This window comes from Silurus aristotelis, assembly GCF_946808225.1.
Source record: "Silurus aristotelis genome assembly, chromosome: 6".
Lineage (NCBI taxonomy): Eukaryota > Metazoa > Chordata > Actinopteri > Siluriformes > Siluridae > Silurus > Silurus aristotelis.
Genome location: NC_139579.1, coordinates 12,549,640 through 12,576,254, shown reverse-complemented (window position 1 = coordinate 12,576,254; position 26,615 = coordinate 12,549,640). Strand labels below are relative to the sequence as shown.

The following is a 26,615-nucleotide window of genomic DNA, read 5'->3' as shown; positions in this document are numbered from 1 at the left end:
CTCTACTGGCTGGGAGGAGAAAACGTCTTCATTCTTGGACAGCGTTTAGTAAATGAACACGTGGGTGTGAATGTCTTGGCACGCTCGTTTACGATTGACAAACACTCGCAATTATGCACTTATCTAAGTGATGTGCTCGGTGTGAATGGTGACAGAGAGGCCTCAATTCCAGAGCTTATTGAGTAAAACAATGAATTATTATTGCATGTATGAACCGAGAAGCCGTAGAGAGGCGGGAATAAAACAATATGGCTACGCGGTAAAGCTTTGCTGACTCAGAGGGAGTGTGTGAGAGAGAGAGAGAGAGAGAGAGAGAGAGAGAGAGAGAGAGAGAGAGAGAGAGAGAGAGAGAGAGAGAGAGAGCTTTCAAAGCAAGTCTGGTCCAGAATCAAACAGCACCACTGATTTTCTCTGCACCTATTATGCGCTCTCTGAAAAATGCTAAGCTAAAGGTCCCTCTATGTTGCGTTCACTTTTTTCCCCTCAATTAAAAAAACAAAATATGAATAATGACGCCTTCATTACCTTTAAATGCAGGAAAAGAAGAAAACTGATTTTTATTGTTTTTTTTAGCACATAAAAAAAAAGACAAAGGGACTTTCCACTACATGCCGTACTCTGTATAAATAAATTTGATTTGATTCTTAACCACCTGGGAAATGCAAAGATAAAATTTAATTGTTCTTTAATGTATATGTGAGAAGTAAAAGCCTCTGGAAACATGGAAGAAAACTTGTCTTACCTGAGAAAATGTCCATGTAGGAGCTGTTTGCACAAATAAAAATACCATAATACAAACTAGAGCAACATATTCAGAGATTGCTGAAAATCTAGAAAAACCTAATTTGGGTGGGGCAGGGTGTGGTGGGCCGGTTAAGGGTGGGGTTTTTTCAGCAATGAGTCTGTGAAGATTTTGTGTACGGCATTACTTTATAAGGATCTCACGTTTGTGGGACGTTTATTTCCTGTCACTTTCTTGTTGCTTTCGAAAAGCACTTAGTGATCCATATGAACTTTTTGGAGTGATGCCAACGTGTTGCCACTCATGGATTCAGCGCTGATGCCTCATCAGTTATTTTTACAGCCAGGTTGTTCAAGACTCAAATAAGTCAAAATACAAGACAGGAATAAATTATAAATGAGGCGTATTTAAAATATTTTACATTGTGATCAAATTTTTTTTTTTTTATAATTTTACAGTACAAAAGAAAAAAACAAATGATCTCAATGTTCATGGACCAGCGAACCATTGCCTATTTGATTTTTCTAAGAAAGGTTCTTGCAAAGTCAGTTCTGCATTCTATTGATCTATATTGCAGCAAGGGAAAGTAAGAAGTCTGATTACCTTTCGGAAGTGAAAAAACAGAATTGAGGTTTTAATGGATTCAACGGAACTGGTTACATTTATAACATTTGGCAGATGCGCTGATTCAGAGCCACTTGCAATTATCGCGTTTATAAAAGTCAGGAGTTGAGGGTTTATGACTTTGCTCACTCATGGGCCCACCGGTGGCGGCTTGGTGGTGCTGGGAAAAAAAAAAGCATAGGCCAAATTTTAGCGTAGCCAAATATAAAAATAAAAATAACATCAAATATTAACATTTATTTGGTGTAATCCAGATGGAAAAATAGTAATGCAAATAGCAAAAAAATTTTTTATTATTAATCAATATCAGCATCTGAAGGCTTTTCAAGACCACCATATTTATGATATCTGCTTTCACTGTTACATTATATTGCATATTCACTTTGAAACCATTTCCAGGGAACGAGTGAGAGAAAAAAGAAAGAAAAAAAAGCACAGTATAATTTATTCTTTACATGTTGCAGTGATGTTTGGAATCTAGGGGCAGAGTGCAGGCCATGATACAGTGCCCCCTGGAGCACAGAGGGTCAAGGGCCTTGCTCAAGGGCCCAAAAGTGGCAGCTTGGGGATACTTGGGCTTGAACATCCGACCAGTCTTAACCAATGCGATATACTTATACTAATAATGAATAGGGTTGCAAAGGGTTTGAAAATTTCCCAGCAAATTTTCAGAAACTTTCTGTGAGAACTTCACCTGGGGCTTTGTGGAAATATTCCAAGTTGGAAACTTAGCAGAATTTTTTTTTTGTTTTGTTTTCATGGGAATTTATGGGCATGAATTAGAAATTTGGGGAAATTTACAAAAAAAAAATAAATAAATAAATAATATTTAGCTTTGCCATCCATACATTCATACGCATGTAAATAAGTACAGATTTTAAAACAATGACGTTTTATTTTGGTTTTAAAATGTTTTTAAGCTATTTAGCTCATTTAGCTAGAATCTTTATTTTTTTTATTTTTTTTTATTTTACATTATTTTGTGTGCAGGATTCAAGAAATTATATGATCATGGCTTCAGTAGCCCTACAGTAAATTAATTTAATCTGGTTGTTTTTACCAGAATTGTCCTGCAAGATTTTTTTTTTAAACTACATTGAAACAGTTCCCAGTTATAGGCTGCAATTTTGTAAAATCCAAGTTTATTACTAATAATTCCTGGAATTTTGCAACCATAATAATGAAATATGTATGTGTCAAATGACAGAATTCTGGAACAGGACATCTTGTCTCTCATTTGTCTTCTAAAGCAACTGACATTGCAACCATACATACTGTTTTTTCATGCATACTGGCCAGGGTTGTAAAGGGGTCTATTCTGGGACCCCTGAGACCTGAGTGGAATCATACCCCTGTACGGGACACCCATCCACCACAGCTCACAGGCTTCTTTTAAACAGAAACCTACAGCATACATGATGCCTGAAACCACCTATATGGCTGACTTAGCTTGCTGGCAGGAGTCCGTGTCTCACTGACCTAAAGCTGGAAGTTAAATTTCCCAGATTGTGCCGATCAATTATGCACCTCTTCTATATCTCTAGCATTAAGTTTGCTGGCTGCTGCTGCTGCTGTTGGAATGCCTGGTGACATTTGGAGACGGGCAATAAACAGCGCCATTAGCGCCCAGTCATTTTCCTTCCATTAGCCACGCCGCATTCAGGTCAGTGCATCTCTATCAGTAATGTTCTCTCGACGCCAGCGAAGCACTCCGTTCATCTGGAAAGACCTTTACCGTTGCAATGCGAGGAACGCATCCTTTGCACAGATCCTACATGCAACCAGATTTTTTCCATCATTTTTTAGCTTCATCAAAGTGCTGAACCTTTTCATACACTGTAATTAGCATAAAAAACATGAGGTCTTGGTGTTGAACTGCAGGAAAGATATTCAGAAACTTGTTTTGCTACCGGTTTTAATGCATCTACACAGACGATAACTATGCAAGAGAACTGTGAGAGATATTGTGTGAATGTGATTTCGATGCAGAGGTCAGGGGACATGAGACAAAGGGCTGATTGGAAGTGTAGTCTCGCCTTGGGTGGCAAAAAGGTTAAGTCGGTTGAGATAACGGTCGCTTGAGATAAGGGCATCTGCCAAATGCCATACATGTAAATAGTGCTGGCAAATAGGTTACCTTTGCATTTTCAGAGTCATTGGATGGAATATTCAAGATGTATGGTTTGTAATAATTGGACAGCAAATTTAGGTGGAATGCTGGTTTCAAATGGCAGATGGTTTTGGGGCTTGTTCTTTCATTCATTCAACTATCCGTTCAAGTCTAACTAATCTTGCGAAGCTGTTCTGCTTGGGTAGTTGGGTATGTCTAGATGGTCTGAGGCTGGTTTAACTGGTTTCGGGCCAGCTTGACTAATGTTAGAACAATTTTCTAGCATAAGGCTGGTTTATCTGGCTAGACTATACTAGATTGTTTTAGCAGATATTGGTTTGGTCTAGTTGCAGTTGGGCTGGTTTGGTTTGTTCAGCTGGACTAGTTGGATGTAGGGTGGTTTAGATGTGTCGTATAGTTGTCTAGTTTTTGGCTTGTTTAATTGTTTTGGGGGCTACCTTGAAGTAAGTAGCTCAGCGGATAAGATGTTAGACGTCTGATTGGAAGGTCATGGCTTCTAATCAAAGCACTACTTAGCTGCCATTGATATGCTTTTGAACAACCCTCAATTTCTCAGCTGTATTAACCAATTAAACCAGATATTGGACTTATAATTGGAAGATCATGGGTTCAAATACCAGCACTACCAAGCTGTCATGGGTGGGCCTTTGATCAAGGCTATTAACCCTCAATTGCTCAGCTGTATTAACAAGTTAAACCAGATATTGGACTTCTAATTGAAAGGTCATGGGTTAATGTTCAAGCACTACCAAGCTGCAATGGTGGGCTCTTGAGCAAGGCTATTAACCCTCAGTTGCTCAGCAGTATTTACCAGATAACCCAGATGTTGGATGTTGGAAAATCAAGTCTCGAGAAACCAAGGAGGATTACAAATATTATAATGCATGGCCTCTTAGGACTTTGATAATTTAGGGATTTTTTAGCACTCTGAATCAAATGCTGTATTAACAAGATAAACCAGATGGTGGACTTCTAATTGAAAGATCATGAGTTTCAATGTCAACACTACCAAGTCCCTTAACCCACAATTGCTTAGCTGTATAAGATAACTCTAAGTTGCCCCTCATAAGGGTATTTGACGAATGCCATAAATGTATTTTTTGCCCAGTTTGGCTGGTATTAGTCTGGCTTAACTGGTATACCTCTTATTTTGCCTAGAAATGAACCATCGAAAAAAATCTGACTTTCAGTATTTCTGCCAATATCCACTACTGAATAATGAATCTGAAGCCCATCCTGGCTACTCCAAGAACAAGGCAAGACAATTCCCACACAAATAGTATGACAGTTCATCGCAGAGCACAACAACACTCCCACTCACACCTAGAGGCAACTTAGCATAGTCACTCTGCCAGTTTGCATGTTTTGGACAAATGTGGAAATGTTTTTTTTGCTTTTGTAAATCTGGGCTGTCTGCCTGCAAAGAGGAAAAAAAAACGTAAAAACTCTGTAGGTTAGCTGTTTGTTTGTAGCTGGGCAGTTTGCTAATACCTCAAGGCATGTGTCCTTTATGCTGCAGATTTGCTTTTCCATCTCTAAAGGCTCACCATTTTTTTCATCTTGAGTGAATAGAGAATAAAAAACTGAAAAAAAAAAGGAGGATTATGTACAGATGTTCTAAAATAGGTCTTTCATTGTAATATTTTTTTCTTTCTTGTTTTCTCGTGGTCTTGGCACAACAAAGTCATTTTCTCGCAAACTTAATTTTCCTGTGTTTTTGGCATAAGAGCATGTTCTAGAGGGAGCATCATTAATAATAATCACAACCATTTTTGCCAGCGGGTCCATGGACGCATATCCATGATGCGGGCTCTAGAACATTTCTCGTGATTAGTACTTCATGTTTCTGTTTATTCGGCATTAGAGCACGTTTTAGAGCAGGGGTCTAGAGACGTATATAGGTGATAAATAAATGGGGCAGGGACCCCCTAATACAAAATGTGTCAAACAAAGCCACTGATATTAATCGAAACCAATCATATTACGCTGGTTATATTATTTTAATAAAATTAGAACTATGTTGTTGTTGTACATGCATGATTGTCTGAATATTTTCATATCTTTTCAAATGAAAAAAGGTGTATTCATCATAAACATTTTGCAAATAAAAAAATTTATTAAGTCATTCAAAGTTGTGTTATTTTAATACATTTTTCTTTTCATACATTTTCCTTTTACTATCAGGTACACAGTTATAAATTCAAATGAACTTCAGCTTTAAATTTCTAAGAACTTCAATGTAATAATTATAATATTTAAAAATTAAAATTATAAATATTCATTTATAATATTTATAGTTATAAATATATTTATTTATTTATATTTATAACTTTAAATATATTAGAATTAAATATTGATTATTATTTTATTTTTTTTGAACAATAAAAAATATTAACATTAATAAGCGGACCCCCCGGAGTACCACCGCGGACCCGGGGTTGAAGATCCATGTTCTAGATCAGCAGCATAATTAGTGGCTATACCTACGGTTATAACCACTAATTATGGTCAGCAAGTCTGATGCTGCCTCTAGAACACAGAACGATTAAGTACTGATCATGTGGAAACAACTTTTATGTCGAGTTCACCAGAAAATGATGTCGTGATCACGAAAAAAAAAACGGAAGAATAATGCATGGCAATTTAGGACTTCCATTATTTGGGGAATTATTTTTTTTTGCATTCCGAATCAAATGCGGTGGTACTCTATCGACTCCTATACCATCGGTACCCTTTTGGACCTCTAGTATCTTAGGCATGGACTGCTGAAGAAAGATTTCGGAGGAGCCATATTTCTGACATGCACAAGCATCTTGACCCTATTGCTGCGAGAGTGGCGGATTAAGCTCTATGTTTAATAGAAACCAGGCATGAGGGCAGGATTAAGCCACTGCTGTCAGGCCATTTAGTATGGATGGAGGCTTTGCCAGCTAATCTTGTTTATTTTCTGCATGGCCTGGCTAGTCGCATGCTATTCCACCAACGTTACTAATCTCTTTTATTTAAAGCATGCCAAGCTTCTATTTATTCTACGAAGCCTCCAATAATCCGAGCATTCGCCATGCTAGCGACATGCCATCACTTCATCGGTTACACAATAGCGCATGATGGGAGTTGGAGGCTGTGAGGGTAATTTTGCTGTGTAGCTGTTCCTCGATGCGACATAACGGCTTTGGGCATACGCCATCGAGAGAGACATCCGAGCGGTTCCAAAGCCACTTACGCATATCGGTTATTATTACCTCCGTAATACAAAAAACAGATGAAAACACACACGCGTTTGTGTCCTGCGTCAGAGAACCGACCTGCCTTGCATGCTAAAAAGCTCTGAAGGACGAAGGCCATTTGGTATCTCTGGATCTGCTCTGCTGACTAATCTCCCTCAGGCATGTTGACAGATCTTTCATTCTGCGCTGGCGAATACACACACCGACATACAAACATATGGGCATACACACATCATGCACAGTAAAAAGACTAGTTTCAAATAGCTGCTACATCTTTTGTTTTGCTCTGTTTTACTAGAGTCTCATATTTACACGACATTGCAATGGACTGTCTGAATCTGTGTTTATTACCAGCATGATGTTTGAAATACCAGTGCCTGAGTTTTGGTGGACCAAGATGGGGTTTCAGAAAGCTGTTTTAATTGGAATTTAGCTTGTATTTAGCTGTTATTGCGTTAGTTTAGTTGGTGTTGGGATAGTATGGACATACAGCTAGCCAGTTTTTTATTGTGATGCTATATCTAGTAAAGTATATCTAAATCTTGTGGGCTGGGATAGCTGGTGTTGGGCTGGGAAAGCAGGTGTTGGGTTGGGATAACTGGTATTGGGTTGGGATATGCAGTATATAGTGTTGGGCTGGGATATATAGTGTTAGGCTCAGATAGCTGGTGTTGGTTTGGGTTAGCTGGTGTTGGGCTGCGATAGCTGGTGTTGGGCTGGGATATATACTGTTGAGCTGGGATGTATAGTGTTGGGTTCGGTTAGCTGGTGTTGTCCTGGGATATATAGTGTTGGGCTCGGAAAAAGTGATGGGCTGGGATGTATAGTGTTGGGCTGGGATAGCTGGTGTTCTCCTAGGATATATAGTGTTTGGCTGAGATATATAGTGTTGGGCTGGGATGTATAGTGTTGGGTATTGTGCTGATGTTGGGCTGAACTAGTTGGTGTTGCACTGGCCTAGTTGGTACTGGACTGCTCTAGCTGGTGTTAAGCTAGGCTAAATGGTATTTCGCTGATATGCTAGCAGGCAGGTCTACTGGGTGGAATGCTAGTCTACTTGGTTGGTAAATAGCGATTTGTGGGTCTCACAGGGTGACCTTTGTGGTATATGTGAAAAGTAAGGCAAATTTTCGTTTTGATTTAGTTTAAATGACAATTCACGGGAGACCTTCATCAGTCCAGTCTTTGTTACTAGTACTTGCCACTAGTGTTTTTTTCTTTCCTAAGCTTTCATCCAGCAAACCTTAACAACACTGCATACATTTAAATTGCCAATTAGAAAGCTGTGCTGTTCAGGGACACCATTACTCATCTTATATCAGGTTAAAGTAAACAGGCTTGGGCCTCATGAACACAATGATGGGTCAGCAGGTTCATGTATTAAGCTTTGGGCCTCCATCACAGTCCCAACATCCCTACTTCCCAGACTGTCATCTCTCATGCTCTTCTACCCTCTGAGCTACTTCAGCGATAACAAGTATCCTGGGAACCTGAAGGGCAGCCTAACCATATGCTTCAATAGTACTCTGTCTCCTAAATTTTGCTCAGAGAGGCTTCAAAACAGAAGGCAAAGAGTTTTTGATGGTCTCAGGCCTACTTCTCATAAGGTCTTATCCCTTTCATTTAAATTCTGTCTTTTGGTTTGGGACTTCCCAATTTGCCTTTTCGTCCCCTGCTGTCTATATTCACCTCCACCGCTACTTTTGTCTCTCGCGCTTTCTCTTTGTCATAATGAGTTATTGTAGAGTAAAAGGCGCATGCGGGAGAACGAGAGCGAGAGTGATAAACAGACTGTGGGCACTACGTGAGGCAAGAGAAGTAGGGTAAGCCTGGTGGGTTGAAAATAGATTCCTCTGCCACTCGTTAGGTGCTCTATATTGCCCCAGGGACTGCTGGGATTGATGGTTATATGATGTGTTTTGTAATTTGTGGTGTTTGATCTATGGTAGGAGGTGAGAAATATGTGACACGTGCTACAGTCAATGCTATTTGCTATTTCGTGTTTATTCTGCACAGCTGATAAATTATATACGGAATCAAGTTTAAGTACCGGAGTCCACTGTAATTAAAGGTCATTAGCATGAAACGACAGACATTTTGCAAATATTCTTAAGTGAGAAACATGACTTGCAGTTAAAGGTGTGTCATTATTTACCCCACGTTGCATCCTTTAAAGAAGAACTAGCCGCTCCAGGCTTCTATTTTCTGTTTAACAAAAGACCTCTGAAGTATCTGTTCCTCCTTCTCAATTATGTAGCCATTTCCTCATGCTGTCCTTTAGCAATTGAAAATCTTTGTAGCATCACGTGTTGTGAACTCAAGATCGGAACCCTTAAAACCTTTATCCTCTTCCTGCTTTTGCTTTACTTGAGGTCCCTACATATTTTCTCTCCCACTTTTTTCCTCTCTCTGTCTCTCTTTTCTTTAAGATTAATCCCATTGTCACAGTTGCTTCAGGAATTTCCATAGCCTGGGTTATTTCAGAGAAGACCTGCCTGAATGCCGTCGAGCTAGTGCATACTAGCTAACCCCGAACCGGTTATTAGCATGCCGTGTGCATCGGGCTAAGCTAAAGATGAAAGGTTGAGTTTGGCAGCTTCTAGCCTTTCTCTGCCACCTGCGATGGCAGCGCCTGCCAACTCGACCAGCCGTACTGTAGCCATGAAACTTTTATTAAAACCGCCGGCTTTGAACCTCCACACTTCTCTACTAATGCACTTCCTGATGCTTTTATTTCTTTACTAGGTGTTCCTTTTATTTTTATCCACACAGGCATCCATCCCCTTTTCTTGCTGTCTATATATTCTAGCTGCCCTATACTCCCACTTTGTGTATGTATTAATGCATAGAAGGTTTTTCAAGTGTCAGTCTGGTGCAAATCAATTTGGATTCTGACCCTGACCCTGATTAAAAAGCCTAAACAATAGTCCAAAAAGGGGGACTTTGAGTTGACTGGCAACACAACTGAGCCATTTTCATGGCTTCCTTGGTTGGTTGTGTGGTGGTCCAAGTCTTCCCTGGTTAAAATTCATTCCCAGATGTGCCATGATTGCATGTTTTAAGATGTATATAAACATCAATTAGTTTGTTGTAGATGATACACCATGGACTCTAGGGTTTAGATCTTGATCTTCAGCTCAGAATCCCACAGTTGGGCCCTTAAGCCAAGTCTCTTACATAAGATTGTTATAAACAATTACGCCAAAATGCCTTGCCAATTTATATACAGCATTGCTTTCGTCTTCTCACACAGGACATGGGATCATCCAGCTTGCCCTCAGTACCGCTCATGGTGGGCTGTGGGGTCTCCTGCATGGCTTTGCTCATCTTACTGGTCATCTATGCTGCCTCCTGGAGGTAAGAAGTATTCAAATTTCTCCTTGGTCAACAAGCCTTAATCTACAGTTGCCTGCACAGGTATTCGTCCTTCTTGAATTTTTCCACATTTTTAGTAGAATCTGAAATCATTTAAATAAGTAGAAGAAAACAAGATGTCAATGTCATACGTAAAGGTTGTAATTGTGTATGTATATCCTAAGAAAACCACTGGATTTGCTATTGAGGTCAGAGATCTATGATCTCTATGAGATCAGATGACTTTGTGCTGGAAAAGGCTGAGGTTTCAAAGACGTCCTGTAAAATTGTGTGTTTCCAGCTTTGTGGTAACAGTTTGGAGAAGAACCACCTATAGCAGGAAAGGTCCGGTGGCCCAGTACTTTTGTCCATATAGTGTGTGTTTAAGGATCTAAACTATTTTTACTGGTTCACCTGATTGGCAGCATTGAGTAGGTGTCATTCCAGATAATATCGATTCGTTAAATATCTGAATTGCACAATTTTGAACTGTTCTTGGAAACAATATTCTGTATAGTCTTCTGCTGTAACTCATCCAACCCAAAAAATTGTCATTTGTAGACTTAGGCAGCTTCCCTTGAGGGATTATTCAAATGGGGGTGGACTCACACTGAGATAAAACTGCAATTAGATGCATTTTGGCGTAGACGAGGGACAGGCAGGATAATGTGGCGGATGCTAGCGTGATTGTTGTGAAGACTCGCAGAAAACAGCCGTCTGTGTCTGGCAGATGGCCTGGAGCGAAGTCTAACATTGTGTCCTGGGTACAAACAGAGTTTTAGTTAAATATTTTTGTTTACATCCACTGAACAGGAATCTTTCACAGTATGGTGGATTTCCTAAATGGGCTTTTAAAGATAAACCACAGAAAGGCCAGGCCTTGTTTGGACAAAAATACTGGGGTGGCTGAATTTTCCAGCCATATGTGGTTCTTATCCAAACTATTACCAAAAAAATGAAGACACAATTGTATTTATGCACACTCTAAAACTAGTGGAATCTCAGAAGAGTGGACATTATTATAACAAATAGGGATTAAATGTGGACAAATTTATTTTTATTTTGTCCATATAGAGATAAATACTCGATTCTGATTGGCTGGAACGTGTGGGTTTAAATCGTTTTAGATAGTTCCAGTCAGTTTAAATCAACGCACTGAATGCACTGCCTTATAAACAACCGTAACCATAGTAACACAGTTACAGTTCCACGCATAACCTCATTACTTTGTGAAGCAGCTAATAGCGTTAACAAATCATCGAGGTCCTCAGAAGAGGGAAGCTGGTGGCAAGTTTGTAAAAAGGTTTTTAAGAGACAACCATCACAATTTACACAATTGTCCACTCAGCTGTTTCTGCACTTGAACTACGCAATTCATTTTCAGAGGTTTGAATGCACTAATGGAATTCTTCGATTCTATTATCAAATTCTAGTAATAATGGGGTTCTGCTAGGGATAAATACACAAATATGTATCACATTTAAATAGTTGTGTATTACTGTAGCTTTTTAAACTGAATAGTTATGGAATTCTCAGGGCTGTGAAATTTTTTTTGTAGTTGTGGAATTCACGTAGTTGTGATATTGTTGTTTTTGGTTACATTTTATTGCCTGTAGATTTGTAGCTATGGAATTCTAGTGATTGTGGAATTCTTGGAATTATAGGATTCTTGTAGTTATGGAATACTAGTGTATGTGGAATTCTTGGAGTTATAGGACACTTGTAATGTAACTTTCATAGTTGTGAAATTTTGTTGTGAAATAGTAATAGAATATTCGAAGCTTTGGAATTTTAGTTATTAAATTTTCTTAGTTGTGGAAGTCTTGTAGTGATTGAATTCTAGTGGTTGTGCAATTCTTGTAGTTATAAAATTCTAGTTTATGTGGAATTCTTGGAGTTATGGAATTCTAGTGTATATGGAATTCTTGGAGTTATGGAATTCTAGTGTATGTGGAATTCTTGGAGTTATAGAATACTTGTAGTTATGTAACTTTCATAGTTGTGAAATTGTGTTGTAAAATAGTTATTGAAATTTAGAAGCTGTGAAATTTTGTAGTTATTCTCATAGTTGTGGAAGTCCGGTAATAATGGAATTATTGTAGTTATAGAAATGTGTAGCTATGGAGTTTTAGCAGTTGTGGATTTCTTAAATTACTGAAATTCTAGCGGTTGTGGAATTCTTGCAGTTATAGAATTCTTGAAGTTGTGATTTTACTTTTTGTAATTATTTAATTCTTAGTTAGAAATATTGTACTTAGTTAGAAATATTGTATTTAATGAATTCTCATAGTGGCATTTTATGAAGTTGTAATAATTTTTTTTTAAATCATAATGAAATTGTATTAATTAGAATTCGAATTTCTCGCAAAGTTGTATTCCCAATAGTTTTAAAATACCATTGTTACTCCCACACTTTCTAAGACTACAATAACGTAGACACTATTGAACTGTTTTCCACTGCTTCACTCCGCCGTCTATACAGGACACCGCTACGAAAGCAAGCCTATTGATGCAGAGAGCTGAGCCATTGTACTCCGGCACAAAGCATTTTTTTGACCTTGTTGCCCTAAAATGCATTTATTTCTCGAGCCAAATATAGGCGAGATCATTTTTCCATGGAAAAATTGCTCAGTTATTTGTGCTGTCAGTGAATCAGAATCAGAATGGGTTTTATTATACATTAGAGTTAAGGCTTGTGCAGGATATGATGGAGCTGTTGCTCTGTTCTGTGTTTACTGTTTGTAAATGTTTGTGACTGATGATGTACTGTGTTTATTCCTCAGGTACATTCGCTCAGAGAGGTCTATCATTTTGGTGAACTTTTGTCTGTCCATACTGGCTTCGAACATACTTATACTAGTGGGACAGTCTCAGACACTCAGCAAGGTGAGTGTGTGTGTTTGTTTTTGCAAGCCTTAATATGCTCAAAAGACCATTCTTTCTATTATTATTATTATTATTATTATTATTATTATTATTATTATTATTATTATTATTATTATTATTATTATTATTATTATTATTATTATTAATATTATTGGGAGCATTGGTGTTGGTGGTAACTTGAAAAACAAACTCATCCACAAGTAAACTCCTTTTTAGTACTCATGCTGGGGTTCACCCACACACTCACGGTTAGGGACGCCATTCCATCTTGACGTCCGTTAGCGACCATTAGCGGATTTCTAGCGCCCGTCCGAGTTTCCTTGCGGACCGGCACGCTTTTTCTTAGCATCCGCCTGAGTACACTCGCCGGCCGACCCTACTGAGTGTCTCGCTTCTCATTATTGGCATCGCCGAACTGAAACAGAGCGCACTGATTTGTCTCATCAGCTGCAGGTGTTTCTTACCGCTGGCACAGAGACGTTCGAGGTGTTTTGATTGGCTTCCAAAAAGCGACGAGAAATTAAGAAGACCATCGATCAGCTCAATCCCGAAAATGTCCAAATTGTTCGGCAACACTTGCATAATGATCGTCGGAGAACAATCCACATGATCTTACTTTTGCACCCTCCCTATTTGCCAGATTTGGCTCTTGTGCACTTCACCCTCTTCCCGAATTTCCGAAGCGCAGAAGGTGCTTAGAAAGAGGCTGGAACAGGTTTTCGGTCTCCTAGATAATGTCCTGCTATATAATCCATACAACGGTGCACGTCCGTTTGAAACACACTTGGCTGGAAAAAGTCGGGTGTCCCAATATTTTTCCTATAGTGTAACTAAGCAATAGCTCTTTAATGGTTTTGTGGATAGTCAAAGGGTTCATTTGGTATTTAAAACTCACTCTTGGACATCATGGTGCACTTCGGGGTGCATTTTTTAACACCGAAATTTGTTCCCCGGACTTCCAGAACACACCCTGGACAACAATGCAGCTCTTTTGTGGAATTGTGCGATGAAAAAAATTATACTTTGACCCCCTGTCGAGCCCTGGAAAAAACCGACTTGAAAAGCAATTAGCACGAGCATGCCCAGATTGAACCTGGCTCGAGAAATCTGTCCGAACTCTCCGGTGACAGCAGTGGCAATCAGCGCAGTCCCGCACACATTAACACTTTTCCCCCGGCTGTCGGAACATCCTGTAAGATACAATCTCGGTGCAAACAGCAAGTCGAGGAAGGACGTTGCCAGATTGGCAGCCGTACCAAGGGCTCCGGAGGTCAGCTACATGTCAGCCATGTCAATCACTGCGGAAAGGTTGGCGAGCGTGAGGAAAGAACAGCACGGGCGCAAATCAAAGCAGCTAGTCTGGGTTAAAAAACACAGGGTTGTTCAAAAGATGTTCAGCTTGCTCCAGGTGCTTTTTATTCAAAAGCATATTTGACTTTGAAATATACATTTTTACCCCAATTCAGATCAATACTTTTCATATTGCTGTTGACTTACTTTCATAGTTCGGTGTAGCGCAATTTTACAGAGACTACATGCCAAGAAACCAAGACACAAAACAATGGACAAGTGAAAGAACACCATAATGCGAATTAGAGACCTCTCAATGTAGCTGGGGGATGGTTCCAAGATCTAAAAGTTTACTGTGGAAGGTTAAACTTAAGAACCATGAGGATGGATTTGGTGGCTTAGGACTACAATTGGTATGAACAATTTTTTGCATTCAAGCATCCATCAGTTGATAGTCCACTTTAATAATGCTAAAACTATAATAAATGGACATTCTGTCCCATCTTCACGGTTCTTCCACGGTTCTTCGATAGAACCATTCACAGTGATATCATGCTTTCATGTAGCAAACATCATCATCTAAACATAGGGTCTGGAATCCTCCTGTCACGCCTCCCTCTGAGGTGCTAATCACCGGCACCTGTTTTTCATTCCCGTGCCCCTTTATAAGTTCCCGTTTCCACCTCACTCGCTGTCGGATCTACATGGTCATGCTAGTGATAGTGATAGTGCCTTGTGGATTCTACCCGCGTAATAAACAATGATAAAGTTACTCCTGTTTCCTTCGCGTGGTCACTTTCCTGACAGATCTAAACAAAGACTCATATCCTGATGTATTAATGAAATATTCATGGATATTGAACATGTTGAACGTCTATGGAAGGAGTCTCCAGTGTCAATGCTTAGTAATGGTTTGTAAGTTTTCTATCAAAACTGTAAAGAACTCTTTATTTGGGATTTTGACTTTCTCATGTACTGTTGCTGATGTCTCATAGATGTTCCACTACCTGAAATGTAACTATAAATGGATAAAAATTACATTGATAAATTGCTATTCTTCCCCTTATAAAATGTTAAGGATGTTCAGCACACCACATGCTTTACTGTTGTAAAAATATGGCATGTATTTCAGTGCACTATAGAAGGTCCGGGAATCACATGACACTCGGTAAAGACTGGAAGACAGCAGTTCTTTTGCTTTTTATGCCAATTTTAATAGTTATTTTCCATCCCTAGTAAATGATTGGATATTGCGGTACGTCACTATTGCCATATTAGCGCTGCAAAGCGGCATATTTCATGCAGTTTGCCCTTTTTCCTATCTCTTAACATCTCAGACCCACCATGCCTCGGCGAAGAATAGCTCTGACCTTTCTCAACATGCACACACACATATATTCATGCGGGTTTTACTCTACTTATGAAGACCTTTGATTGACATAATTATGAACACGGCTAATTAATGCCATGGTGCGATTCTTAAATCGAACCCGAACTTGAACTGTTGGTGTTTCAATTATTGCTTTAACCAACTTTTTATTTCTTTTTTAATATATACTTGTATTATAAACAATGACACTTTCTTTCTTTCTCTCTCTCTCTCTCTCTCTCTCTCTCTCTCTCTCTCTCTCTCTCTCTCTCTCTCTTTCTCAGGGGCTTTGCACTATGACTGCTGCCTTTCTTCATTTCTTCTTTCTGGCCTCTTTTTGCTGGGTTCTGACAGAGGCGTGGCAGTCTTACCTCGCCGTCATTGGAAAGATGAGGCCACGCCTCATTCGCAAGCGTTTCCTGTGTCTGGGTTGGGGTACGTATATCTCTTTTTCTTTCTTTCTCTCTTACACACACACACACACACACACACACACACACACACACACACACACACACACACACACACGCACACACACACACTTAATAACAGAGAGAATGCAAATTGGCTGGTCTGGGTAAGAGAGTGGGCTGGTCTGGGTAAGAGAGTGGGAGGGGCGGATACTCTGACCTGTCAATCAGACAGGCAGCAGCCAATCACAGGCATCTTGGGAATACACTGCATAAATGGCAGCAGATAATAAATATTCAGGCGGTGGCTGCACGTGTTTTTAGTGGAAACATATGTTCTTCCTCACCCTTCCGTCTGTTCGTAGCTGTCATGCAACAAAAAAAAAAAAAGGAAAAGCTGGTGCTGGGTGGGAACTGGCGAAGGAGAAGACAATTGAGGGGAAAAAAACAATCAAACAAAAACATTTTACAACAAAGAAAACATTATATAATATTCAATCTTTATTTTTTATTAATGATATTGAACATTTATTAATTAATTTATTAAACCACCTATTAATTGATTTATTATTTCATTTATTCAACCACTCATTTAATTAATTAATTAATTAATGTACCTTACTTACTTTTTAAAAAATATTTATTTAACCACATTTATTTATTCAGGTATTTTAATTAATTGTTTAACCTCATTAATCAATTACTTACTTGATTTATTTAATTACCTATTTACTAAATGACTACCTATTTTTGTTAATGGTTAAACCATTCTTTTGTTTTTTTTCTCTTTTGTTTTGTTTGCTGATCTTTTTTACTCGTTATACAATCGTGATTATCATATCAGTGTAAATGTGTCACTGTCACTCTAACGCCGCTTCTTCTCTAAATACGACACAAATGAACAAATCACGGGCGGGAACGTTCTGAAATACAGTATCTACATCAAGCGTCATGCGTGCGATGAAAAAAATGCTCGACACGTCTAAATGTCTCATTCTGTCACTCGCGCTCGGCGTCTACGTCCTTTCATCGAGTTACGACATCTGCGACGTGCCATATTGCCCTACATCGGTCTGGTGCGTTGAAGCGGATGCAGGAAGCCAGATTGGGGAACGGCATGAGGTTGAAAGGAGAAGAAGTTTCCCCCTCGTACTGCGCAACATCTCTCATCCAAAGGATCGATGACATCACAGTGCTGTCATCAGGGATGATTTTAATTTTCCCCATGTGGGAAGTGGATACAATAAAAATAGCATGATTTGCCCTTTGCGTTTGGTTTATTGCTTAATAATAGAACATAAATGAATGTTTAGTGCAATCAGGACTAAATCTTGATACGTTTTGGATAATATCCAGAGACATTCCAGATCTTAGTTACTTTGAGCTCTTATTTTGTGTATTTCAGGAACCGCCAATCTGGGAGTCTGTAGAGTTTATCAAAAGTAAACAAACAAAAATTTCATGAAAACTATTAAAAAACATCCATTGAGCAGCAGTTGTGCAGGTGGATATTGTGTATTTTATTGATGATGTAACTCTCAGAATGCATATCACATTGAACCTTAAGGGCAGATGATCATCTTGACCTGGTTATGGTAGTCTTAAAATCCTGCTTCGTGGTACTACAGTTTGAGGAGCATCATGAATTCCGACTTCCATTTTAAATACAATGCTGGCAGCATTTTTCTATAGATTATGATGCTTTTGTTCGCTTTAATTTATTTTTTCGTTTTCTTGTTGTTGTTTTTGACCTGTAATCAAAACCCTCTGTGGACCTTAACGTTTGTGGACACCCTTCTTGGAACACACTCTACTAGATTTTCTAGAGTGCTTGTGGAGATGTTGGTGACGTCAGGTAATCATATAGGTGATGTTAGGAGTCCAGGGATTTAGTTCCAAATCATCCCAGAGGTCTTTATTAGGGTTGGGGTCAGAGTTCTAGAGCAGGAGATCTTCCATTCTAACAGCCCATGGAAATTATATCTTCATAGTGCTAAGTTTGTGCACAGGAGCATTGTCATGCTGGATACAGTTTTGGGTCTGTAGTACAAATAAAGGAAAATTGTTGGGTAGATGTTTGGTGAAGAACCTCATATGGCTTAAAAATTGTGCTCTTACACCTTGTAAGAGAGGTGGAGGTGAAGAGACGTATGGAAGGGTCAGAGAGATCTGCCGAGAAACCGTGAGTTGGGATTTTCGTGATGCAATGGAGTGTAGCTAAGACTGGGGTCGTCCTCGCTTTTCTGTCTCTGCCTGGAGGAAAACAGATCCACAGACGATATGTTGAGGGGAAGCATGAGCTTTTCTTCCCTGTTGCTTTTCCGGCATACTTTTATATCCTCCGGTCTTCTCCGAAACGGTAAAGAGCTGCCGCATTGATTATCTGATGCCAGCCATGTTCTATTTCTATGTCCAGCTTTCCATTCATGTGCCTTCTGGCTTTCCACTACCCTAGTGCTGAATCGGCGCTGTCTGTTCAGCACTCTGGCAGCAATCATGTTCTACTACCTGTTTTAGTGTAACTGGACCTCACATCATATTAATATATTAACACAAAAACTAATTTTAAATTTTGTTACCCAATATGTGTATTCATGTGGAATATCCACCATGTAGAACAAAAGCAGAGAAAAGATGATGATCAGGTGATCAGGAATGTCTCTGTTCTCTGTCATGGTTACACCTATGTCTCATCCACGTTATCTCCAAACTTCTTGTTGCCTTCTACCTGCTCATTGTGAGCTTTATAAACTAGCCTTTATTAAGCTTTACTTAGCTGAAATGTATAAACTGTTGCTAGCTAATAATGTACACAAATATACACACATAATTCTGTACTGAAAAACCTCATGGTCAATGAATGAAATAGTATTTTGCTGCTTGAGAATTCCTCCATTTCAGCGTTGAACGATAGTGTTGCATCAACACGTCTCGTCAAATGGTCCCCAATTAGGCTTTGAAAAATGAAGCCATACTTCTGTCACATTTGTCAAAAACGAATTAAATTCATTTCTTGTATTTGTTTCCTACATCAGTCTCAGGGCGCCATTACTTTTGCAACCGGCACGCAAACGGCGCATGCGATTAACTCACAGGCCGATTAACTCTTTGTTTCCCCTTTATGTCTCGCGCTCGTCTTCTTTTTTGTTTGTTTCGTGCCGTAGTTTACAATGCGAAGCTTTTTCTTTTTCTAATTGTGCTCAAATTGTGGAGTTAATCAGAGCATTGTTAATTACATGAATATTCCAGAGACGTGCTCATTATGTGTGAACACAGCGCACCAGACACAAGCGAGAGCACAACCGATAGGTGCAATTACCGCATGGCTATAGCGGCCTTTTCCGACTGAGATGGCAAACACATTAAAGATGCATCAGCAGGAGGGACTTCATCCGAAATACACACCAAGACGGAAAATAAGATCTCGTTGCCACTGAAAAGAAGGCAACTAGACATAAGGAAACAACAAATGGCAGTAATAGGTTGGATGTATAGGATTTTTTTTTTTTTTTCAAGCAATGCTTAAAATGGACATAATTGACATTTGCAAATATGAGCTCACATTTTCAGACTGAATTCACACCCACGCCTTCTCTAGCAAAATAATAAAATGTTTGTTTGTTTTTTTTCTGTTACTGTTTCCCTATGGATTTCAAACGACTGTGTTTTCGTGCAAGTTTGACAGGAAAAAAAACGCAAACGTATTAACGGATCATAAAAAAGCTTAACAACCGCTTTGAACCGTTTCCTCACGGTGTCCAGCTTTTTTAAAAAAAAAAATAAAAGTCTGTCTTGTAAACGTCCTTGTAAGTGTATCTGAGACCGTTTCTTGTTGAATGTAAAAAACAGCTAGTAAATCTACACAAATATATTTAAGCTTGTACATTTTGCTACAGATTCGGGTTGTGAGGTCTGACTAGCACTTTGGCTTTGACCGACCAATCAAATGACGTGAAAATGGCGTATTTGGACGCCATCAATCGAATGACAGTCTCGTTGGTTGAAGCAAAAGATTTAAGAAACGTTGAGTTGAAGCTAAAAGAGTCCGAAATCATAGTTAAAAATTATGTCATAAAATCATAAACAGACTACGATATATGGATATAATTTTATTCTATATGTTTTCTTCTTTGGTCATTTTCTCCTCTTTATGTCTTTTCGTTGTAGGTCTACCAGCCCTGGTTGTTGCTGTATCTGTAGGATTCACCAGAGCAAGAGGCTACGGCACAACGAACTAGTGAGTAGCATCAAGGCTCTCTTCCAAACTTCTCATATTACGCTGTAAATTTCCCATATTTATTTTTTTATTGTTTTGATGTTCAACAGGTACAAAATAAGTGTTAAGCATGATGTGCAGGAGGTCACATGACCTGCAGGCGGAGCGTGCATTTATATTGATCGATCAATCCTTCCCAAAGGTGTTATAGATCTTTAGCAGGTTTCTCAAGATCTTCCACTCCATCTAATTGATGGACAAGCTCAGGAGCAATGTCATGCTGGAACTGGTTTAAATCTCCTAGTTCAAATAAAGGAAAACTTTCATGATTCCAGTGTTCTCCAATTTGGTAAAGAAACATGTGGCTGGAAAAGTCTGGTATCCCAATTCTTTGTTTGTACTTAATTGCAGAATATTTGAATGCCAAAAAAAAAAAAAAAAAAGGTTTTCAAGGATGAGACTTTAAATATATTCACACAAATTGTTAAAATATATATATATATATTTTTTTAATACAAAAAAAAATCATAAAATGTTGAAATGATTACATTTTAATGATAAAAATTGTACTTTTATTACCTAATATATGGTATTTATCTCTTGGGACACACAAGAAAGTCTTTTTCTATGGGTTGAAAATAGTCAGTATATGGTACGTACATGTAAATGTAATATCAACGAGACACAAATGCCGTGTCATTCATAAAACCATTGAGATTGACGGATTGCCATGTACACACACACACACACACACACACACACACACACACACACACACACACACACACACATGCACACACAGACACGTACACAAAAACAAAACAGTAAATAATGCTGAGCATTGTGAATATTCCATCTGACAGAGTTGGAGAGGATGTGGGAAGAATGCGGAATTGAGTGATGGAGAATAAAAGCGTAATAGTGATCTGTGTGGGGCTCCATTCTCAATAAGAAGAGGATGAAGAAAAGGAAGAAGAGGAGGAGAAGAAGGAATCAAACCGCAGACCGAGCCAAATTAATTTGTTTATCCCAATTCTTTAGCTGTCTATTTTTTTTTCTCTTTTATCCATTGGCTCTGCCTCGAATTGCGAATTGTGACTGAACTGTATTCAAAATCATCGACGTGATATGAATCTGTTTAACACGTAGGAGCTGCTGAACGCAATTTGCTTTGGTTTTTGCTTTTATTTATAACTCAGTCATGTGTTACTATTTGTAGTGAATATAAATGATTAGAAATTAAGACTATATTCTTACACAATATTGCAAAAAGTATAACAACTAGAGCTGTCAATCGATTTGAATATTCAATTCAACATTTAATTCAAATGTGATTAATCGCAACTTAATAGCACATTTAAATCTGTTCTAAATGTACCCTTAAATAAATACTTTTTAAGTTTTTAATACTCGAATCAAAACACGCATGGACAAATACAAATGCTTTATGCAAATTTATGTATATTAGTTGTGAAACCAAACTTAAAATTGAGCATAAAGACAAAATATTATTTTAAATGTTAATGTAATTATGGCCTTTTAAATCATCAGGACACCAAACTGAACTGTCCTTATGTTTCCACACGGACGGTTTTAATCGTTGGATGTGTGCGTCGTGCGTCAGAGTTTTTTTTATTTTTTTATATCAGAGTAAAGAAAGGACGTCGTGAATGAAGGTGTGTTGCATTAAAGGTTTTTATTTCGCCTCTTTATTCCCTTGAACGCGTTATTAAAGCTCTAATTGTGACAGCCCTCATTATGACATGACTTTTCCAGCTATATGTGGTTCTTCTCCAGATTAAATTGTCCCATTACTTGAACTAGGAGACCCAATCTTGTCCTGGCATTACAATGCACTTGTGCACAAAGCAAACTTCATTAAGATCTGCTTAAAATGGGTTGAACCGGAAGATCTCCTGCTATAGAGCTCCTACCCCATTGAACACCTTTAGAAAGAATGTGATATCCTGACTGAACCCAAGTCCTCCTCACCTGCTCACCTATATTAGAACCTGACTTAACTTACACCCTGGTGTATGTAATGACCTCATATCTCCAAAAGTAACATCCAAAATCTAGTGGAACATCACCCCCGTAGGGGGGGGGGGGGGGATTTATTAAAATATTTTTTTTTTTTAATTCTTGAATCTGATTGTTCAAGAAGTTGTGGAATTATGTCTTATAGCATTACTTTCTAGAAAGTATTTATTTCATATTTATGGAAGAAGTCTCCAGTTTAAGTGGTTCGGAATCGACTTGGGAAAAAAGCAATAAAACCGAAATAAGACTAGTGATTTAATTAAGACTAATGAAATTGTTAGAACAGATTGCGCTAAGGTGTCACTGCTAGCCGAATCACTGGCGTGGTTCAGCTGCGTTACTAGAAGATGTACCTAATCCACTACATCTTGGACTCTTTTACCAGCTGGTTTTGAATCTTTGACTCTGTGTACTTGAAGTCTCACTTTGTGTTGTTAGGCATATTAGTTCCTTGTCCTTCATCCAAGAACTTGGGACGACATTTTAATTAGAAGTAAACAGTATTTCTTGTGCTTCTGTAATAATTCACGGAAAAGAAATAGATCCGTCAAAATTGCGACGTCAACAGGGGGTGGAACGAGAGCAAACCTGGCTTTCATCCAAAGGCTGTGAAGAAAGTTTGGTCTGTCATTACGCCATAGAAATTATTTGCTAATGATATTAGCTGAGTCAGAATTTGTTCTGGAAAGAAGTGGTCCCTCAGAGGTTAAGACTTCGGAGATACGATCAGAGGGTCATGAGAACAAATCCCACAATTACTGCTGGATTTCATAACATAATTTTTTTTTTTTCTGTCTTTAGTTGCTGGTTGTCTCTAGAAGGAGGTCTGCTCTATGCATTTGTTGGTCCTGCAGCCGTCATTGTTTTGGTAAGTCTCAGAAACTTTGATTTCATTCCCTCCTCAGGACTTTTGACTTCCCACAGTATAAAGAACTTTGCGAACACTAATGAAATGAATGTTTATTTTATTAACGTTATTGTGGTACATTTTAAATGTTCAGGCAAACCTTGAGGAGCTCTGAATATCTCGGTTTGTGTGTATGTCTGTGTGTGGGTGTGTGTGTACATATAAATTATGGCCTCAGGTGTGTTTCAAACCAGTTCCGAGCAAGCTGTTTCCATTATATTTCACGGTCAGATGCGATTTTGCGTTGTTTGTCTATTTCTTCATGGTCAGATGCGATTTGCGTTGTTTGTCCACGTCTCGCTGGTGTTGCGACTCGAACAAACCGCAGGAAATGAGATTTGGGCATCTGGAGATGCAGCCTCCTTCATCCTCGGGGAGGCAAAATCTAATTAATGAGAAAAATAATTAGTCGAGCTTTCAGCAAAGAGCAGAACAGTGCGATTGTCTCGAGGCGACTCTTTTAACATGATTAGAATCCGAAAGCCCAGGGACTCGGGTGAACCTGCTGCTGTTCGGGTCACTTGCGAACGGCCACGCTGGAGCTGCTCAGGTGCACAGATTCCAAACAGCACTTCACAGCCTCCAGATTCCAGCGCTGATAATCTGTGCATACGTTCAAGGTGCTGTAGGACTGTCATGCAGATAGGCGGCTTGAGTCTGGGAAGCCGGAGAAACACGTGTGAAGAATTTGGGCCTGGAGAAATGTGCTTTTACCGGGCTGGGTGTAGCAGTAGAGCAATTGTTTTTACTAGCTCATTCCTACATTCTTCTTTTGTATTCTTGCACTCCTGCTTCAAGAGTAAAGACCTGATACTGAAATCAGGTCAGTCTTAGTTAGTCTAATGGTACTCCTAAATACTAGACCTAGCACAGCCCTTGAGACTCAATTGGTTCTTTTTAATACAGGAGCATAATCAAATCTGGAGCCAATTTAGTCTTAGAAAACCCAACAGTACTCTGTCTTAATCCTGTAGCAAAAAAACAGTCTAAGAAATCCCATCAATATGGTAGATCGGGGGTCAAAGCTTTTCCACAAAGGTCCGGGATGGGTGTAGGTTTTTTTAGAACCAATCAAGGGCCACACCTTGCTTGGACTTGCTTGGTTGGCATGAAAAACTGCACCCACATTGGCCCTTTGTGGAAAGGATATGACTTCCTTGATCTCAAGACCATTGACTACTGAAATCAATTCAGTCTTAATTAGTTCAATGATACCCTTACTGACTCCATCGGTAATCTTTAAAACTCTGGAACCAGCTCAGTCTTTGAAAGTCCATCAAACATTTTCTGTTACTGAAACAAGATCAGCCATAGAGATTCCAAAATCACCCTGTAATACTGGAGCCAGCTCGATCTTAGAAAGCTCATCAGTATCCTAAATCAGTCTTAAATGCTCCAACAGTACTATGGATACTGGAACTAACTTAGTCTTAGCGAGTCCAATCGCACTCTTCAATACTAGAGTTAGCTCAGCTTGTAAGACTTCATTGGTACTTTTTAAAACAGAACCTAAATCAATTCTAGAACCATCTTGGAAAGCTCAACAGTACTTTGTAATACTGAAACCAACTCAGTCATCGAAAGCCCATTAATACTCTATGTTTCTGGAACTAGTTGAGCCCTACACACTCTGTAAATTCAATCTTAAAGAGTTTAAGTACTCTAGTAACACTGGAACCAGCTCATTCTTAGAGGGTAGTAGTACAAATAGTAGCATTTTATTAATAAATGGCTCTAAGAGTACCAATATATATTGTATATAAAAAGTATAATAGACAGTTAAGTCCAAGAGCACTCTGTAATATTGGCCTCAACTCAATCTTGGTCCAATAGGTTACTGCAAATATATTTGTGGCACAAGCACAGTACTAAAATCCTTTACTTTGCACTCGGGTTATTGATCACAAACCGCTTGGTGTGCACACATTTTTAAAGTTAACCCTCTTATCGAACTACGCCACAGTAAACATCCTATTTCGTCTTCCCAGTGTATCCGGGTCCGTTTGACTCGTGACCATCTGCTATACTCTGCTAATTGCATTTCTTCATTCCCAAAGGACCAGAAGAGACAATCTAAACATTGGAGACAGTGTGGAAGAACAATGGATAGCACAGGTTACGATGATTAGCATTATTTTGCATCTTTTAAACCCCAGGACAATCAGCCAACGGTCAGAATTTATGATTTAAGGGTCACGGATTACATGCAACACATTCTCGCTAACTATTAATACTTCTAGCATTATGACGATATGAGGATTTGGGGGCACTCTGGATAAGCCTATTATAGATAACCACATCATATTTTATATATTTAAAAACAAATGAAGACTAAATGTGAAATAGGTCTCTTAGTCCTACTGAAGGAAAAAACGCATCCAAAGGCAACAGGAAATCTGTCACTCATGCTGGAACGTGTCCTGGTCAAGCACCTTCTGATATCTGCACCGGATCTCTGCAATGGTGTCGAAACGGTGACCTTTGAGCTGGATCTTTATCTTTGAAAAGTCGAATTTGGCAAATAGGGTGGGTGCGAAAGTGAGATCATGTGGATTGTTCTCCGACGATTATTATGCACGAGTTGCTGAAATGTGGAATCGACATTTTTGGGTGGTTGAGCTCGTTAAAGGGCTTCCTGATCTCCTGTCTTCTAACGGTGATGTTCTTTCGCTCCTGGACCCCTTTGAAACGACTCGTTGCAGTATGTCAAACGTATGTCATGTCAAACGTCTCTGAGGCAGATTTGCCCAGTTAGCACCATTAGTCACCTCGTAATCACTATCATTGGTAATAAATAAATAAATGAATGAGCAAAAGACAAGTAATCTTAGAGGGTTTTTATAAAAATGCGCAGCTAATAAAAGCTGTTTTCGGAGACCAGGCCAAATATAAATCGATACGAAGGAGGCATAATTATTATTTTTTTTTAACCGTAGTCTTCCTACTAGGCAATTGCCACTTTCATTCTGAGATCCAGTTCCTGCCAGCTCATTTTATTCACACCACAGGCAAAGCACCCACTATTATCAACTGCAGTGATAATACAGCAATCAGTCAATTCGAAATGTTTTTTTTTCCCTCACTGTGCTGATGATTGAGTCATGAGTGAAGATCCGTGCTGATTCCGAGCTGCTCTTGTATACTATGTGTATTGCCGGATCTACAATAAAATCTTCTTTAAGTTGTCAGGAAGCTAGTTTAGGAATCTTGATAAAGCCCATATAGAAATCTTGGAGGTGAAAGCTTGGTTTTGGATTTAGAAGATCAAACTTCTGACGGGTCTTCCATGGTTTTCTCAGCATCATTGCATTAAGTTTACTTACGTAGGTCTAGACTCTTTTGTGAGCACCAAACCCATTACATTGTCCCTCTAATTTGTATGGGTCTTCTTTGCATCCAAATCCATTTCTATTCATCAT

The 26,615-nt window shown here is 38.9% G+C and overlaps 1 protein-coding gene across 26 annotated transcripts in view; it reads left to right on the top strand.

Moving 5' to 3' along the window:
• Nucleotides 1-26,615, top strand: part of adgrb2 (adhesion G protein-coupled receptor B2) — a 345,493-nt gene that overhangs the window by 260,634 nt on the left and 58,244 nt on the right. For all 26 annotated transcript variants that reach the window (XM_083543184.1, XM_083543174.1, XM_083543172.1 and 23 more), the window contains 5 exons: nt 9,978-10,081; nt 12,862-12,964; nt 15,908-16,058; nt 20,201-20,270; nt 23,091-23,157. In XM_083543184.1, coding sequence (XP_083399310.1) covers nt 9,978-10,081; nt 12,862-12,964; nt 15,908-16,058; nt 20,201-20,270; nt 23,091-23,157 — 495 coding nt within the window. The remainder of the gene's footprint in view (nt 1-9,977; nt 10,082-12,861; nt 12,965-15,907; nt 16,059-20,200; nt 20,271-23,090; nt 23,158-26,615) is intronic.